General features: G+C 41.5%; 3 protein-coding genes across 6 annotated transcripts in view; 1 reads left to right on the top strand and 2 right to left on the bottom strand.

The window, feature by feature from the left end:
• The first annotated feature begins 2,384 nt into the window (after positions 1-2,384).
• Positions 2,385-3,878, top strand: LOC133422406 (galactose-3-O-sulfotransferase 3). Its single transcript, XM_061712382.1, has 2 exons — positions 2,385-2,680; positions 2,797-3,878. Exons 1-2 carry the CDS (start codon positions 2,391-2,393, stop codon positions 3,701-3,703), a joined length of 1,197 nt encoding a protein of 398 aa, XP_061568366.1. The 5' UTR covers positions 2,385-2,390; the 3' UTR covers positions 3,704-3,878.
• On the bottom strand, positions 3,834-11,486 carry LOC133422404 (cysteine protease atg4da). Of its 2 annotated transcripts, none has more exons than XM_061712380.1 (11): positions 11,386-11,486; positions 9,407-9,681; positions 9,223-9,306; positions 8,945-9,118; positions 7,382-7,679; positions 7,235-7,299; positions 7,024-7,151; positions 6,667-6,745; positions 6,492-6,565; positions 4,862-4,981; positions 3,834-4,706 (listed from the first exon to the last, which is right to left on the bottom strand). In XM_061712380.1, the coding sequence occupies exons 2-11, from the start codon at positions 9,621-9,623 to the stop codon at positions 4,527-4,529; spliced, it is 1,419 nt and encodes a 472-aa protein (XP_061568364.1). In that variant the 5' UTR covers positions 9,624-9,681; positions 11,386-11,486; the 3' UTR covers positions 3,834-4,526. The 2 variants fall into 2 exon arrangements, with proteins under 2 accessions (XP_061568364.1, XP_061568365.1); XM_061712381.1 differs by having other exon boundaries at positions 9,407-9,628; positions 11,386-11,471.
• A 129-nt stretch (positions 11,487-11,615) lies between these two features.
• Positions 11,616-17,301, bottom strand: part of LOC133422403 (microtubule-associated serine/threonine-protein kinase 1-like) — a 61,175-nt gene continuing 55,489 nt past the window's right edge. For all 3 annotated transcript variants that reach the window (XM_061712378.1, XM_061712377.1, XM_061712379.1), the window contains 4 exons: positions 16,825-16,947; positions 16,410-16,543; positions 16,124-16,311; positions 11,616-15,193 (listed from right to left, as the gene is read on the bottom strand). In XM_061712378.1, the coding sequence (XP_061568362.1) occupies positions 13,575-15,193; positions 16,124-16,311; positions 16,410-16,543; positions 16,825-16,947 (2,064 nt within the window). In that variant the 3' untranslated portion in view covers positions 11,616-13,574. The remainder of the gene's footprint in view (positions 15,194-16,123; positions 16,312-16,409; positions 16,544-16,824; positions 16,948-17,301) is intronic.

Raw genomic sequence — 17,301 nt, forward strand, 5'->3', positions numbered from 1 at the left:
TTTTATAATATTATAACATATAACAAAATGATATCACCATATATACAGGACTGTCTTAGAAAATATTGTGATAAAGTTCTTAATTTTCTGTAATGCAATTAAAAAAACAAAAATGTCATACATTCTGGATTCATTACAAATCAACTGAAATATTGCAAGCCTTTTATTATTTTAATATTGCTGATGATGGCTTACAGTTTAAGATTAAGATTCCCAGAATATTCTAATTTTTTGAGATAGGATATTTGAGTTTTACTGTAAACCATGTAAAAGCCACAGGAAAAGGAGACAAGGCTCTGCAGCGCCCCCTGCAGCCCAGACGAGGCTCTGCGCTTCCAGACAGAAGCCTGCATGGGGGTGGGGGTGTTCTGCCAATTTCTGCTGCTTTGCCAAAAAATGCTACCTAATGGTTTTCTACCTTTGTAGAACTACAATTTTACTGTGTTTTACTCCCTAGCCCAGTGTTTCCCAACCATGGTCCTCAAGGCCCACTGTCCTGCATGTTTTAGATGTTTCCCTGCTTCAGCACACCGTGATATAAGTGTCTGTGTCATCAACAGAATTGTGTAGGCCTTGATGACAAGCCAATTAGGACCATTAATTAGAAGCAGGTGTGATGATGAAGGGAAACATCTAAAACATGCAGGACAGTGGGCCTTGAGGACCGAGGTTGGGAAACACTGCCCTAGCCCACTTCCTTTTCCCCCAAGTGATGCTTGTCGCTTGCCAGGCTGTCATTGTAAATAAGAATGTGTTCTTAATGACCTGCCTGGTTAAATAAAGGCGAATGACTGAATGAATATCAAATAAAGCGCTAGAATTGTTTTTTTTTCTCTTTATCATATAATGTTCACAAAGTGTAATGCAATTAATGTCATGGGTAGTGTATTTTGAAGGGTCAAATACTCAACATGATCCCATATTATCAATTTAGCGTGGCAATCAAACTTTGAAAATCGACTGTGCGCATGCGCAGAACCACAAAGTAGCATTTCTCGGCAGGTAGCAGAAATTGGCAGAACAGGGGCATGAGAGCTTTGCTCAAACACGAAATATCATTCAAATAAATCCAAACACGGCTGATTTTTCACGGCCTATTTGATGGAAGCTGGATTTAAATGATATTATACATATAATATATATAATAGTAATCTATCACTGTGCAATAATATTTAATAATAATCACAATTATATGCTGTAACAATGTATAAATGTTAATAAGAGTTACACCTGTCTATTTACTGTTTGGTACTATTTAAATTCCCTGTCTGGTATGTTTGTTTGTTTGTTTGTTTATTTCGCTCATTTCCAAAATAAGAGTTCAAATACAAAATAAATGAAAGAAAAGAAAAGAACAAATAAACATGAAGTTAATGCTAATATTGCATTAGACCAAAATATATAAACAAAACAAGACCGAAAAGGTGTAGGCTGAAGCTTAGCTCATTATGCCTACCGGTTTATAATCAATTCCTGTAGGCTCCTACATATACCAATACAGAGCAGTAAATCCATTAAAAGAAAAACATTTCATATACTTTTTGTATATTGAATAAAGCTGATTCTGATTCTGATGAATATTTAAATGATGGGAGTTTACCTTGGCAGACTGGAGGCACTACCTAATGTCACAAACAAATATTTTAGTAATAAAAATGTACTTTCTATTCAGTTTCAGTGTACGCATCGTGTTGGCATGGCTTGCTCTCACTTTTCCACTTCCCAAAAGATTATGATTAATCAATCCAGATTTATTTACAATGATCACATTTACCTATAACAACGGAGAAAACCTTAAAAAAAGAAACCAATATAAATGAGAGCCAATCTAACAGATATAACATGAGTCATGTAACTGCCATCAAAGCATCAAATAAGTTAGAGCTTTCTGAGGCATGTTACACACTGAATAGTATATCAATATAAATTCCTTTTAAAATGTGCGTGTATTTAGGTTATTTACTGCTTCAAGCCCTTTGACATGTGACGATGAAGCTTAGGACACTGAGGTCATAGCAGTGTAAGCTCCTTGCACTGTGGTTAAAGAAGAAAAAATCACGCGAGGGAACGTCTTTGTCCGGCTGGAGCTGTGAGAGATGACCTACTACTGGACCTGGTTGCTCGCAAAGGTTTGGAAGTACCGGGTGACGGGTCTCATGGTGATCCTGGGGACCACGTCTCTGCTCATACTCGTAGGCACTCACTTGTTGCAGCATTACAGGTATGTAACAGCATACAATAACCTCTACTTTTATTTTAACTCCATGCACTTTTTATATTAGAACAAAAAAATGACTGCAAACCATTTTTTATGAGTAAAAAAAAAAACAAAAAACAAAAAATTGTTTTGTTTTCATAGCCATCAGGATTTGCATAAAGGTTGGAGAGCGATGCCAGTGAAGGAAAGAAAGGAAATTGATGCCAGTGCCAAGCAAAGACCAAACTCATATGAAGACCACAAAAGAAGAAGTGAAAAGCATTTCTCAGCCGCAGATACTATAAGCGATTCTAATCTTTACAATATGCAGAGCACGAAGACACGTACTCCACCTGTTGTTTTTCTTAAAACACACAAGACGGGAAGCAGCACAGTTCAAAACCTGCTGTTTCGCATGGGAGAGCAGAAGAGAGCTACATTTGCTTTCCCCTCTTACACCTTCCAGTTCAGCTACCCAGATAAGTGAGCCAGTGTCATAATTCTCATTTGCTTTAAAGATCCTCGGTTTCTATAACTGCTCTGCTTTCTCATGATTTGTTGTCACATTTCAGTAACATTGTCTATTCTTCCTCTCACAGATTCAAGGCAGAATTTGTGGAAAAGTTACCCAAAGATTCCCCTAATTTTGACATCATTTGTAGCCATATGCGTCTAGACGTGGATGAGCTGAAACGGATGATGCCGCCAGACAGCATCTACATCAGCATCCTTCGTGAGCCTGTGCAAACCTTTGAGTCTGTTTTCTCCTATTACACCTTCTCTGTACCTGCCTTCTCGTTAGCTCATAAAGTTGCAGAGACAAAGGACCTCAGACCAGCGCTGTCCGTGTTTCTGGAGTCCCCGGAGTCATTCTGGGACCCTAAAGACCCTGACGGTTTTGGGAAGAACCCTATGAGTTTTGATTTTGGCCTCGACAGCCGGGATTTGAACTCTTCCTGGTCGGCTAACCTGACTTTGCTGAAGGAAACCTTCGATCTGGTTATGATTGCAGAGCACTTTGACGAGTCCCTGGTCCTGCTGGGGTCCCTGCTGAAGCTGGGGCCTGAGGAACTGGCCTATGTCCGCCTCAATGCTCGCTCTGCACGCAATGTCACACCGCTGGATGACCTTACTAAAGACAGGATCCGAGCCTGGAACAGCAAAGATGTGCAGCTGTATGACTTTTTTCTGAAGTTGTTCTGGGAGAAGGCTGAGCATTACGGACTGGAGAGGTTGAAAAGAGGAGTGGATCTGCTGAGGGCGTCCAAGGACAGAATCACACAGAGATGTGTGGCGAGGAAAGAAGTTCCCCCTGTGGAGCTGGAGGACTTCATGAGACCCTGGCAGACGGATTCAGTCACCATCCTGGGTTATCACGTGCAGGGCAATCTGAGCAAACACGAGCAGGAATTCTGCAGGCGACTTGTGCTTCCTGAACTTCAGTACCACACCCACCTCTACTTCAAGCAGTATGGTCGAGCAATGAGGTCCATACCAACGGAATAATGCATCCTTTCTTTTATTTATACATTGTATCATATGCATATAATTTAAAGGGAAAAATGGTGTTCCATGAGAGCCATCATTATATCAATCATGATACATTGTGAATACATTTCAGTTAGAGTTAAGGATCAGACATGAGACATTTCCTCATTCATAAAGACTTTATTTGGATAAAAGATGGGGGGGGAAATCCAGCATATATTCTTTTTTTACAAAATATAGACAAGATTGAATGAACATGGATTTGATCAAACTTAAAAAAGCTCCTTTATGAGAGGGGATACAGTCTTTCAGTCCTTTTCAAGCAGTAGTCACATGTTCACAGGAATCCAAGTTTCTAATCAATTCAAAGTGCAACACATCCTGCGGGACAGATTCTGTCTGTGACATCAGACACAGAGATCTCATTGTAACACTTGCCCTGAGTGTTTTTCTGGGTGGACAGTATCATTCCTGGTACTGTTCTTTTTTTTTTTTTTTTTTAAATTGTACTGAGACATCAAATGAAAAGATTTAATTATTTTTTCAAATTTCAAACAGACTGATGTGACCAAAAGAAATAAATAAAAAATCTTAATTACTTAAGTGAATGGTATTGATTTAAGGAATCTTTGGTGGGAACAATAAATAAACTTACAAAAGCACACAAAACAAAACCATAAAAACAGCAGTCATAGGTGATACCTGACCAGTTTATTTCGACCAAACCTTAAAGGAGACTCCCCTGCTCACTTGCACATGGTTGTTGATGAGATTATTTGTTCTCATTAGATGCCACACAGTGGAAACATCATGTTACACGGAGGATCCAGTTCTTTTCTGTTCATAGCAGGACAAACTCATCCATGCTGTTGCTGGTGTCAGCTTTCCTGAGCTCATTCTTCCTCTCTATGTAGGTGAAGCTGTGTGTTGGTATTTTGCCTTCCTCTCCCCCCTCTTCTTCCAAACTTCCTCCCTCGGAAAATATAAACATGGGGTACGTCTTTGCAGATGTGGAGACAGCCTACAAGGAGAGGAGCATTTAACAAAAACTCACAGAGACAAAAAAAATTAAAAAATTCTCACATAAATCTTGTTACATGGGTTAAAATCAACACAGCATCACTTCAACAAGCCACAGCTTTAACAAAAAGGGACTGGGAGGATATATTGACAAACCTCATTAACAGCTGTCGACAAGGATTCCAACTCCTTTTGTCCATTTACATAAAATCCAATTGTGCAGCTGGGGTCCATGCGGGAGAAAGACATTTTCCTGGGATGGTTGCAGTGAAATGACTGAAAGTGGAGAGAAAATTAGATCAGTAAAACAATGCTAATCAACCACTAAAATCTACGTGGAACATTTGTGCCAAAGGTGGTGGTCTGCCATCGCAGGGGGTGGGGAAAAACTGTGGAAAACTAGCAATCTAAGTATACAAAAACTTTAGTTGTAGGTTTAAAAAAATCAAAAAAAGAATAAAAAAAAAAGCATATAAAACATATAACCAGGGAAAACAAATGTTCAAAACAGATGGCAAAAAGCAAAGACAACGTTTATCCTGAAGTCCGTTGTTGTACATTTCAGCGTTGCCATTTTCAGTTTTTGGAGGCAGAAATGAACATATTAGAGAAAAGATAAGAGGCTGCAGAATGAAGCACTGATCACAGAAAGGGACACCACAAGGAGAAAATGGTTATGAAGCACTTGTCACTAATCAGGGAGCAACTGAACTTGTTGGTGTCATGTCAGGCCCACAGCTGTGGCAGATTCATTATTAAATAAAGAAAGTGCATCACTTTCCAGATGTTTACCTGTAATAATTGATTGCAATGACGAGTTGTTTCATTTTAGTATTTGAGTCGAATAAATGAAAGAAAACTGCTTGAAAGTCGTCAGTACTGACTTTCACCGCTATTTCTTTAAAACAATGCAACTTGTTAGCATTTTTTTTAATGGCAAAATTATGTGATGTTATGAGAAAACTATAACTGCACACAAACAGTGGTGATGGTGGAAATTGGTCTTCAAGATGAAGAAAAGTTAACATTCTTCTGGAGTAGATAACAAACTGCCATTGTTGCATAGTTCAATGAAACCTTCACAAGTACAACACATTCAATGAGCTTAAACATAAGTAAAATTAATATTTTAGGCTACTTCTATCCACCAATGGTATGTGCTGTATATGATGTTATAAAAAAAAAATAGAACTATACCTCTCTTTATTTACTGGCCAACTGTCTGTGAATGGCTAATAAATATCACGTTTGTGCTGTGGCTCTAACAGTCGTCTGTCAAGCGTGTCTGAATGAAGAGTGAGGGAGATTAAAAAAACTGATATACGTCTGAAAGACTGAATGCTGTTGCCTGAGGACACTGACGCAGTGGTTAATTCTGCATATCTCACGTCTGAAAGCAGAGAAAACGTAGCCTCTTTAAGATAGAAATGTTTTGGTGTAAAACCTGGAGCAGCCATCTGTCATTTTGCACTTGAAGGGAGTTCTACATTAGCCTCAAGTGATATACAGATGTATAAAGACAAACGTAACAAACATCTTCACAAATGGAAGTCACTGAGAATGAAAATGTTCTGCACGTTTTTAACCACATTCAAATGAGTTTCCCCTGAGCTTCACAAACTAAACCATTTCCTTTTGCAGTCTAAAGTCAACTCAAGTAAACACATGGCTGTTCTATCGATGCAGCCCTTCAGAACACACAGAAACCAGTCCAGTCAGTTTGTGGAGCGGGTGCCACAGAAAACAAAACAAAGCATTAAAAGGGAAGAGGAATTGTTCTTTGTACCTCCAAAGGGAAGTTGTCCTTTATATTCACTGTGGGCTGACAGTAGTGAGGGTCCAAATACAGCAGATGGTCATCTTTTCCGCGACACGATAAGAGAAAGAAAACATTATTTATAAAAAAGGTCTGGGGAAACAGCTTAGCACCATTATCATGACATGCACTTTACTGAAAATACCCTGAAAGCCGACGAAGAACAAAGAGTGCTTTGGTTTGCCGCCAATAATTCCAATGCAGCAGTGTAACTTCAAGAGTTTCTGTGGGGGGAAATAAAAGCAAACAAGGGACAGCTTGGCTTTCAGTGCAGCCATAACTCACCTACTTTTTTGTTCTTTACCTCAGAGCAAGGACTTTTGTTTTAAGACAACATCAAAACTATTTTTTGCTTAACCTTGGAATGAGTCCTGTGGCTAACTGAAGTTCTTTTGCTGAAAACTAATTAAAACTTACAAGAAGAATTCAATTTAAGTTACATAAAGCTCTTCATTTTACACCATTCTCATTTATCCTAATGCATAAAGTATTGTTTGAATACTTTAACACAGGGTATGTAGGATGGATTGAGATCTTGTCCTCCGAGTCGAACGGGAACCAGGATGATGACAGACTTCCAGAATTGAGGCGGAGGACGTTCACACAACCTCCTCACATCCTGCAAGTAGACTGGACAAGTGAAAGATTAAAGATCCCTGTGAGGTTCAGGGAATCCTCTCCCCGCTAAAGGTGTAATGAAAGAAAACACTCACTAGTGCAGTCTTGTGCAACATAAACGACTAGATTGGGAAGGTCCACTGATGCTGCCACAGCTTTCCTGGAACAGAATGACATTTACTGCTCAGGCTTCATTAAGGCGTTTAAAAAAATGGACTGTAAACCATCACTTCAGATCTCACCTTATAATATGTGCCACAATGGACGGACCGTACCAGTCCCCGGCCCTCTTCCCTGAGCTTTTGCCCAACTCCACAAGCTGGTGTATCCCAAAAGGGGCCATGGGGTGGTCTGCGAACCAGGATACAACCCTTCTGTGAGTAGCCTCCATGGGTCTGTCCAACAAGGAACCCAGGCTCAGTTTTCGACCCCTCTTACATTTTCTGTCCTCTACGCTCCACCCACCCCCACCACAGTCTGCTGAGTGAAGCAGCTCCATGTCGTCTTTGAACGCACAGCACTTCAGTGACCAGATCCAACCTGTAAATGATACAAAGGAGTTAATAAGCACCCTACATGGTTACTCAGATAAATAATCCTCAAAAATAAAGAACACCCCCAACCTATTGGTATATTTGATGGATTTACTGAGTTATGTTTGAATGTACTGAGCATGTTAAAATATATAGTGGTTTGACAGACCCACGCTACAAGAGTCCTGTCGCCATTTAGTTTTTACGTAACCATGTCTTTGGTCAGCTCCAATCCAGTGTAGGATTTTGTGTCAGCTGATTTACAACATAAACGGTCAAATATACTAACAATACAGAATGTGTAATACTAAAAGTAAAATAATAAACCTTATATCCTTTCAAAGAATTACAAGGCAAACTGGTTTAATGTCACGAAAATGTCATCACAACTACTGCAAACTAAAATTGTACAATGAAAACATCAAAGTGAAATTTTCCATGATTGTGAAAAGACTGTTAAAAAATGGTGAGACCAGGTTAACACAGAATAAAAAAATGTAGATAAGTTAGGGAGGAGGGGGAAACAACTAATGTCAAACATTTCACAATTTGTCAGGTGAATGTGGAACGATGAAGACGTCAAAAAGAAATTGGGAATTTTATCATCAAGGATACCTGAAATTTTTAGAAGATTTGAAAGAACACAGAGGAAAGAAAGGGAGCAAGAACTAAAACCAAATAGCTGTTATTTTCAGGCGCCCAGGAGTCTCAATCTGCCATGGAAATAATTTCATGGTCTCAGGAACAAAATCAAACAAGATCCTGTATTGTTTCTACCTTTTCTGGGATTGAGGTTGTTTAAAATGTACAGAGAGGAAGTGGAAAACGCTCCAGTGAGCTGATGCATAGAGTCCTTTAAATTTGCTTTGGGAAACAAACGCACCCTCTGAAACCATTTAAGTTCCTAGGGGAAGGTGGCTCAGTTGGTAGAGCGTTTGCCCATGAACCTGAAGGTCAGTGGTTCGAACCCTAGTTCCGCCTGTGTCCACCAAAGTGTCCTTGGGCAAGACACTGAATCCCCCGGTTGCTCCCGGTTGTCAGGCCAGCGCCGTTGTGTATGGCAGCTCCGCCGACAACCGGTGTGTGTTTGTGTGCGTGTGTGGGTGAATGTTTACAGTGTGAAGCGCTTTGGGGCTGTAGGAGTACAGCTGGAAAGCGCTATATAAGTGTAAGCCATTTACCATTTACCATTTACCATTCCTATGAAAGTATCGTATTTCTACATTCATTGGACTATGTAGGTCTAGTTTCAGTTCCTGTGTGTGTTATTACCTGGTGGCATCAAGTGTTGGAGTAGGCCTTGAGCCAGAAGCATCTGACCTGTGCGTAAAACACAACCCCAACCGCTGTCGGTGGTCAGAGAGCAGCCGGCCAGCTGAGGGAAGCCTCGTCTGTACGTTAACCACAGCAGAGATGCAAAGGAGCGAAGGAAACTCTCTTTGTCCCCTGATAAAGTTGCAGAGCTTGAAGTCAAATGACCTGTTTAATTTTGAAATCACATGCAATACATGATTTCAGAAATTTTTCAAAAAAGATTCAGTATAGCTCACCTTCATCTTTGAGCACAAAGGCCTTTCCGAGCAAGATCAGTGGAGAACTTTTGCTGAATTTTGATTTCTGCTTCAAGGACCAACCTAATACATAAAAGAAAAACGGTTCATTTTATCGGATCAGAAAAACCAAAAAGAATTGCTCGATATAATGACGTCCAAATGTCAGGGACCTAAAGCTAACCATATTTTACACTGTTCCACGCTGATACGAGCTTGGTTGTGAATCTTCCCTTGTCCTCCACCTCTCGATCCTCTCTGCTCACATCTAGACTCAGATTGCTCACATCTAGACTCAGACGCTCAACGGATTTAGAGGAAAGGAAGAGCCAGTCATCCATGTGGTCATCAGCAGCAGCAGACTGGCCATCATGATGAGTGGAGGACGTGGAGGGATTCATAATATCTGGAGATGACCACAAATGAGCGAGAAGAAAGGATCCTTATCACCAGAGGAGCCTACACAGAAACAGCACAGACTTTAAACAACGCATACAGTTCCTGGTTTATACATGGAGCAACCATGTACAGTGAATTAAATAGTTTATTATTTCTACCAACACATTTTGCCTCTGGATATGATGGGTTCATGCTAACAGTAACAAAACTAATGTTTCACTGTGACAGTAAGGAAAAGGGAGAACATGTGACTGCATCCTGTGACTCGAGGAATTTCAAATATGTCACATCAGCTCCAGCAGGACACGTGCCGATTCCCACCATCTAAAACACCTCACGGGCGGTTACATGTGTATCCAGTGTAGCCAGTATTGCAATGATGGGAAAAGAAACTAATCTGAATGCTTAAGATAAGTAAATGTAACAATACATTCAATTATGTTAGAAGCAAAGCTTTCATTTATAATGCCAAATAATGAAAATTTAATTTGTATTTCACCTAAACTTAAATGTAAAACTACTGGAGCGGAGAAGAAAAAGGCCTATGTCTGTACATTTATGATGTAGTGTTTATGAATATCTTCCACAGCATAGTAGTGTTGCATCAGTGGATAAGCACAACTTCCCTATGGCATTTTCTACGAGTACTTTATCTAAATCTGTTTCTGGGTCCAGTGGGTTCCAGCCTCAGAGTCCTTAAAGCCTCAGAGGATCATTTGAAGGGGATGCAAAATGGTAAGAGATCTGAGAATAAAGAACACATTTTTTCTCCCAACCTTATAATCTAACCTTTCTGCTTTGGAAAAGTAATTTTATTTTGTGAAGGTATTTTTTGTGTTGTTATTGCTTGCTGAAATTCAAATTCAACACAAGCTTGAATGTATTTCGTAAACTAATAATGATTAGCTTTGAACCTTTATTTAAAAGGGAAAAGTAGAAGAAAATAATTGATTTACAGTGTCTTTACCGATATACTTCATGATAAATAGAAAATAAAAACTACTTTAGAATTTGATAAAACACACATGAAGAAACAATTGAAAGAGAGGCATGTTTATTATTTGTTAGATTGTCTTCTCTTCAAGTCTTTTCTTGAATGAAAAAATTGATTGTTGCAGTTTTGCAAAGAGATGTGTGTTCAGGCTTGACTAAGACTAAAGATGCTCTTCAGTCTGATGGTTGTCATCGGTGCTCTTCTTGATGATGCTTTTGGACACTGCAATACTGTTACTTGTTTATTCAAAACTTATTTTTTGGGGTGCCTTTTTTTATCTCACTCAACTTTTCTTTTTTTCAGTGTGGTAATGGTATCAATTCTAAATAGATTTATATTATATAAATAATGGAGATGGCTAATGAAGTTTATGTTGCATTTGAAAAACAACCTTTTATGGAAAGAAGCTTTGTGAATGTGGATTCTGAACTTCAGAACCATAACAGATTTAATGGGTCCACAGTAACTCTTAAGTACAGCACCTACTGTAGGTCAGGTACTACTTTACTTTACACTGTTCCCTATTCATGTTAAAGAAAAGAAGAAGTGAAAATAATCTGAGAATAATCATATTGACAGTAAAATATTAAATCTACGAATGTTTTGATGCAAAATGAATTAACAGCTGATCTCTTCAAATGTCAAGCATTTTACTGTGTTCACAAAGTAGTAGATACATTTCATGACTTAAAAACACATCCGTGAAGCGAGAAAACACTAACAACTACAATCGGAAGGTTGCGGCACCTGACTGGTAAAATTATATTTACCTTCATTGTGAAAGCTTCATTCTTTTATCGTTTAAAGAGCGAATATTTTCACTAAAGTGTTTATCTCGTTTCCGTTTGGTTCCAGTCAGGATCTGATTATGGATGTCACTTCCTGTTTATGTTTCTCATGTGTGTCCTCTTCTGTGATTGGTCCACGGGCAGCCAATCAGAATGTCCCCCGTCTAGGGGGCGGGGCCAGACAAACGCAGATACTGTTTTGTTTTTTTTACTCACTTTATTACATTTCTTCTCTGTTGGCCTTTTTTCACGTTGGTTCTTCACAACAGTGGCTGGTAGATATGAAGCAATGTAACGCACAACAACAGTCAGATATCGTTGTAGTAAAAAAAGAAGAAGAAAAAAAACATTCAAACTCTTCAACACAGACGGACACAACAGCAAGATCTTCAGACTTGTGAAGGACAAACAAAAACCGGGATAGTGACAACAGATTTATCTAGATGCAGAATTCAGACATATAAAATGACTATTGTAAATTGCACAGCAGAATTTTAAATTGATGAAATGCTTCAATAAATATAACAAATAGGAAAGAAATACACAAGATATTTACGTAAAAATGTTTGACACAACATAAAGTGCATTTTTTGTTACATAACACACAGGGACAGTAGTGTTAAATGTCTGAACATTGCACGTTCATGTCTGTGTAATCCACTGCATCATAAGTGACAGAGCAAACACTTGAAAAAAAAAAAAAGAAACTGATGTAAATATGTCCATCTTCAGACAAATTATGTATTGTTATTTTAAATGTGTTGGAAAAATCCACAGACAAGGGATATGGGACTTCTCAGAAACTCCACAACTTGTGGTGTCATGCCATATTGCCCACAAGGTGGCGGTCTACAATAAGTCTGTTGACTGGTGTCCAAAACTACATTTCACCCCACAATGAACAAGACTTCACCACAGAGATAGTCTCAACAAATCTACTCGCGTAGCCTACTATGGTTTCACTGACAAGGATGCTCAGTTTTATACAACTGGGCACTCATGGATTGCATATTGTTTTACATTTATGAACAAAACAAACAAAATAAAACAACTTCACAAACTCCCCAACTGAAATCACTGGCACTTTCCTTCACACTTAACACTATACAATAAACTACACATCTGCATTTAAAAAGCAAACGAAAGAGCATAATCTCCTCTAGATAGCTACTTCATTACTCTTCTTTTACTTTCTTGACCCACTCCGCCTCTTTAGCAACACTCTACGCACACCTAAATATTCACAAGATGGCCTAAAATATACGATTGCACATTTCACTATGTTCAAGATAACTTAAAAAAGAACAAACAAACATGTTTGCTTGGCTTATTGCAACTTTTTCATCCACTGTTTTCTTCTAATCTAAAGCACAATGTAAACTCAGTAACTGGGAACACACACAAAGAAAAAGAAAAAAAAAGAGTCGTGTCATCAACACATTGCATAGTGTCCCTGTGCAAGTTTATCTAATCGATGCCACCCAAAATTAGATCCCATTGAAAGTCAGCCCTTAAGCAGATCTAAAGCAAACCATCGGACCCCTCTTCCCCCCACCAGCTCCGTCACCGCAAACATTTTTGGTTTCTTGGGCCAGTTTCCAGTTTGTTTCTTGTTTTTCTTTCTTCAGTGCATGGCTCATGACGATTTTATTTAGTATGTTTAAGTAACTGAATGGCAAGGAAATATAGTTCTGTGTGCGCTGAACAACGTGATGGCACTGAAACATGAGTACTGCCCGCTTCCAACAGAATCCCAACTGTTTACCCACAGTGAAAAGTTACCTGTGGTGTTAAGCTGAAAGGTTGTTCACAGTGTTCTCTATCTCAATGTTTGCTGTATATTTTTTTCGTCTTACATCTGTATATTCTTTCAGTATCCACTGGTGACATGCATTAAGACATATGCATTTGTTTTTACATATACACAGCATATTGTGATGAACATACGCAGATCTACATTATGACATCATGTGCACACATGTTCCAACAGCAGATGTATCTTTGTTCACATATTGTCTACATATTATCTATTTGGTGTTTTTTTTCTTCGTTGTTTTTTTCTCGACATTTATGTCTGCCCCGCATTCAGTTTTCTTAAGTCATGATATGTCAGTATGATGCTACTGTAAAAGGCATTACATGGGAGAGTCTCTATTTCTGAAGTACTTTTATCATAAATGGTGTTTTGAGCTGCGGCTGTTTCCTTTATCGGAGAGAGCAGTCCCGGTGCTGGATGAAGCGGTGCCCTGAGCGCCCCGGCGGACGCCTCCAGATGAAGCCTCTGCCTTTCCCGCAGCGCTTCCTTTCTTCTCCTCACTTGACTTGGAGGCGTCTTTGGCCTTTCCTCCCTCTTGTGATCCCGCTTTCATTGGCCCAAGCACTGTTTTGGCCACGCTCGTGAGCTGAGTGACGAAGCTGGCTTTGTCACCAGGAGACACGGCGCGCGACTTGCTGGAGGAGGGGGAGGGAGCATTTGATAATGGGGATGCAGGATTCTCCTCCAGGACCTCCAGGTATGCCCTCTCCTCCTTGGCCCTGGTTGGCTTCTCCACTGCTTTCCTGGCTGCAGGGTGGGGTTGAGCTTGCACTGGGACAGGGGGGGCAGGTCCTTTCACCTTTGCCACATCAGCTGCTTTCTCGCCCCCACTGATGCCTCCTTTCTCTGAGATCTCTTTGCCTTTACACGGCTTGGGCGTCTCTGCTGATGCTTTCCGCAAGTTACCTTTGTCAACATCTACAGCAGGTTTTTCTTTCTCTTCAGTCTTTTCTTGAGCTCTGGTTGCAGGTCCTTTGTCTGTTTGGGTGCTCTGCTGCTTGGTGTCTTGCAGCTGCAGGCCCTTGGGTGTTCCTGGTGTTGAGACTTTCTCACTGGGTTTACTCTTGGAAACTCCTGCCTCAGAACTTGAGCTGCTTGTAGTCGGAGCTATGCCCCCAGGACTGGATTTAGTCTCCGTTTGAGGGGCGCTTGACTTTTTTTCCACCGCGGTTCCACCTATATTACTCTTTACAACCTCGGTAGAGACGGACTTCATCCTTTTTTCATCACCACTGGTCACAGAAGCTGCTGCAGGAACCATCTTCTCAGTTTGCGGCCCAGTGAGCTCAGACACCGTTTGGGTATCTTTCTCTTTTGCTGTTACGAGTGTGCCTCGACTGAGAGGGGACTCCTGCCTCCCCAACCTCCTCATGGCCTTCAAGCCTCCAACCTCTCCCCCCATAGGAGGAGACGGGGAGGAGGATGAGGATGGAGATGGGGGAGCGGGGCCGTTCTCTCCCTCTATCTCCAACAAACTCTGCAGACTGTGCTCACAGTGGAAAGAATCCCGTCTGTAGTCTCCATGAGTCACCTCCAAGCTATGCTTACGTAATGACACCCCGCCTGTCAGAGGCGAGGGAGATGATGATGATGAAGAGGATGAGGGGAGGATGGGTCCTCCTATCTTCTCCGCCGACTGCACCCGCTGCAGTAGGGGGGACCGGGGCGGCTCGGCGCTCTTGGGGCGAGGGCGGGACACGGGAGGAGAGGAGTGCAGCTTGGCGGGAAACATCTGGGTGGTGTTTGAGCTTCCGACCGTGTGGCCGCTGAGGGGCGGAGGGGAGGAGGTGGTCGGGGAGGGAGTGTGAGCCAGAGGGGACAGCGGGATGTTGCCTGCAGATTTGCAGCGCGCCGAGCGGTACTGGCGGTGGAGCTTGGGCGACAGGCCGTGCAGGGAGCTGGGCCTCATGTGGTGGCTGGTGGCCGGGGAGTTGGGGGTGCTGGAGGCCGGGGAGCTGCTCTGGGATGATGTGCCTGGGGAGAGATCAGTTTTACAAAAAGTCATATTTATTTATCTAACTTAAAGGGGACCTATTATGGCATCTAATACCTATTTTAAACAGGCATTGGATGTCTTAAAAACAAGCTTTTTGCTAAACTAATTAGAAATTCAGCCTCTAAACCATGTCTTTATCTTCCCATTCTCTAACCTCATTATCTATGCAGGATTCTGAGTGGGCGTGGCTATGATAATGAGGCTCTGTGCTGATTGGCTGCCTGAATGACGCGATACACCGCTACGAAAAAATGGAGGAAGCTCCGGCCGGCGGAGTTACACCGTGTCATAACTGCATGCGATGCGAGCGAGCGTCAGCGACAAAATCAATTCCATTCATCCATTTGCTTTATTTTCTATTGGACTGTCCTAACTGGCCGCGAGCGACGCAGCGCTGCGCGCTGTTTTGAGCTGAACATTTGCTTCTTCCTGTCGCCCGCGTTGAAAGCCGGTTGAAAGCGCTGTAGGAAACGGTCATGGATGAGGAACGGCTGATCCAGTTAGTTGAAATGAGAAGTTATCTCTATGATTCCTCCTCATTTCACTACCAAAACCTCAATAAAGTGTCAGCTGCTGGAGGGAGATGGACAGAGAGCGTCCGATGTCACGCAGTGCTACGATAGTCGGACGCTCGCATGCAGTTACACGGTTTTATAGTTGTGGGCGCGGTTTGCATTTTGGTTACGTAACGAAAATGCGCAGAATCTGAACGGCTCGTAGAAGTCACATCACAATGGACGGCTCATCCGGGCGGCTGTACAGACACTGCAGAATTTGCTTTCCTCCTTCTCTGAGTTGGCAGGCTGAGGGGAGACCACTTTATATATGTTAAAGCAAGAAAAAACCTGTTTTTCATAATAGGTCCGCTTTAAGCCACTGATGGAATGCTCGTGTTTGTTCCTACTAACCCAGGTAGGATGACTCCAGCGTGGAGCGGTAAGTCTGCGTGGGAGAGCGGGCGGAGAGGCCGTGGGTGGGCGAGCCTGGGAGACTGTCTCCAGAAGACAAGGAGCGGTTCAAGGAGGAGAGGCTCCGGCTGGTGTGGAGCAGGTTGGACTGCTTTGTGAGTTTCCTCAACAGGGAGCTGCGCTTCTTACTGAAAGACAATCACGATTATAAGGTCAGAAGTGTAAAACCTTCCAAAAACCTCAGCAGCACAGCAGGAATTCGTGCAAAGATTTTGCCCCAACGTACTCTTGCCCTTCCTTCACTCCTGCTCTCTTGCTGCGTCGGGCCATCTTGGATTTGTAGCTTGACTTGCGGGCAGGACCGACTTTTATAGAGGTGTTCTCAAATGGAGTAGTTGCAACTGTCACCCTGTTCCCACTCTGTGGATTAAACATGAATACATGTATTTATTCTAAACACTTCATAAACTCATTTAAAAAATGATCAAAATCTGATTTAATAAAGTTAATTTTGTCCGTGATTTACAATTTCATTTGCTAGTTATTTTTGCCTGACAAATAATTTAGGTGTTTTAATAACCTGACACTCTGATGAAGGCGAAAGGATCGCAGAAACATGTCAGGTGATTAAAAAAACTAAATTATTTGTCTGACAAAAAGAATAAGCAAATGAAAATGATAAAAATCTGCATTTCTTTCACCTTCAGGATGAGCTCCACCACCTCGGTATGAACCAGGCCATGGACCGACTCCCCGTTTACGTGCGTAATGAGGTCACCAGCACTAAGTCCCGCCTCCTGGGCGGGTCCTCCATCCTCCACATGCTGAGATGGAAACAGATCATTTTATTAAACTGAATATGCCATTCAGACACACTCATTCAAACATCCATCACCCGCCATATGCATTTCTGCAGGTTTGTCAGTCCACAATGCAATTTTGTTCAACCAAATATTTAGCAACACAATGTCACGTGTCTTAAAGGAGCCGTCTGTAAGAAATGGCCAAAACTGGTACTGCAGTCACTTTCAAAATATTGTTGAGCGGCGTGTACCCTCCCCCTCCTCCCCCCGACCAGAGGTTGCCAGGTAGGCTGCAGAATGCAGCAGGAACGTAGGCTGCCATGGCTGCCATAATTAGAGCCGAGCTGGCAACCCGGATGCCGAAACAATACTGAC

Source organism: Cololabis saira, chromosome 21, assembly GCF_033807715.1.
Source record: "Cololabis saira isolate AMF1-May2022 chromosome 21, fColSai1.1, whole genome shotgun sequence".
Lineage (NCBI taxonomy): Eukaryota > Metazoa > Chordata > Actinopteri > Beloniformes > Belonidae > Cololabis > Cololabis saira.

Coding starts and splice junctions, on each gene's coding strand:
- LOC133422404 (XM_061712380.1), bottom strand. CDS start 9,623: ATGAATCCCTCCACGTCCTCCACTCATCATGATGGCCAGTCTGCTGCT. Junction 9,307..9,406: donor GTGGAACAGTGTAAAATATG/GTTAGCTTTAGG, acceptor TTTATGTATTAG/GTTGGTCCTTGAAGCAGAAA. Junction 6,746..7,023: donor CCTACATACCCTGTGTTAAA/GTATTCAAACAA, acceptor TTCCCCCCACAG/AAACTCTTGAAGTTACACTG.
- LOC133422406 (XM_061712382.1), top strand. CDS start 2,391: ATGCCAGTGAAGGAAAGAAAGGAAATTGATGCCAGTGCCAAGCAAAGA. Junction 2,681..2,796: donor CAGTTCAGCTACCCAGATAA/GTGAGCCAGTGT, acceptor TTCCTCTCACAG/ATTCAAGGCAGAATTTGTGG.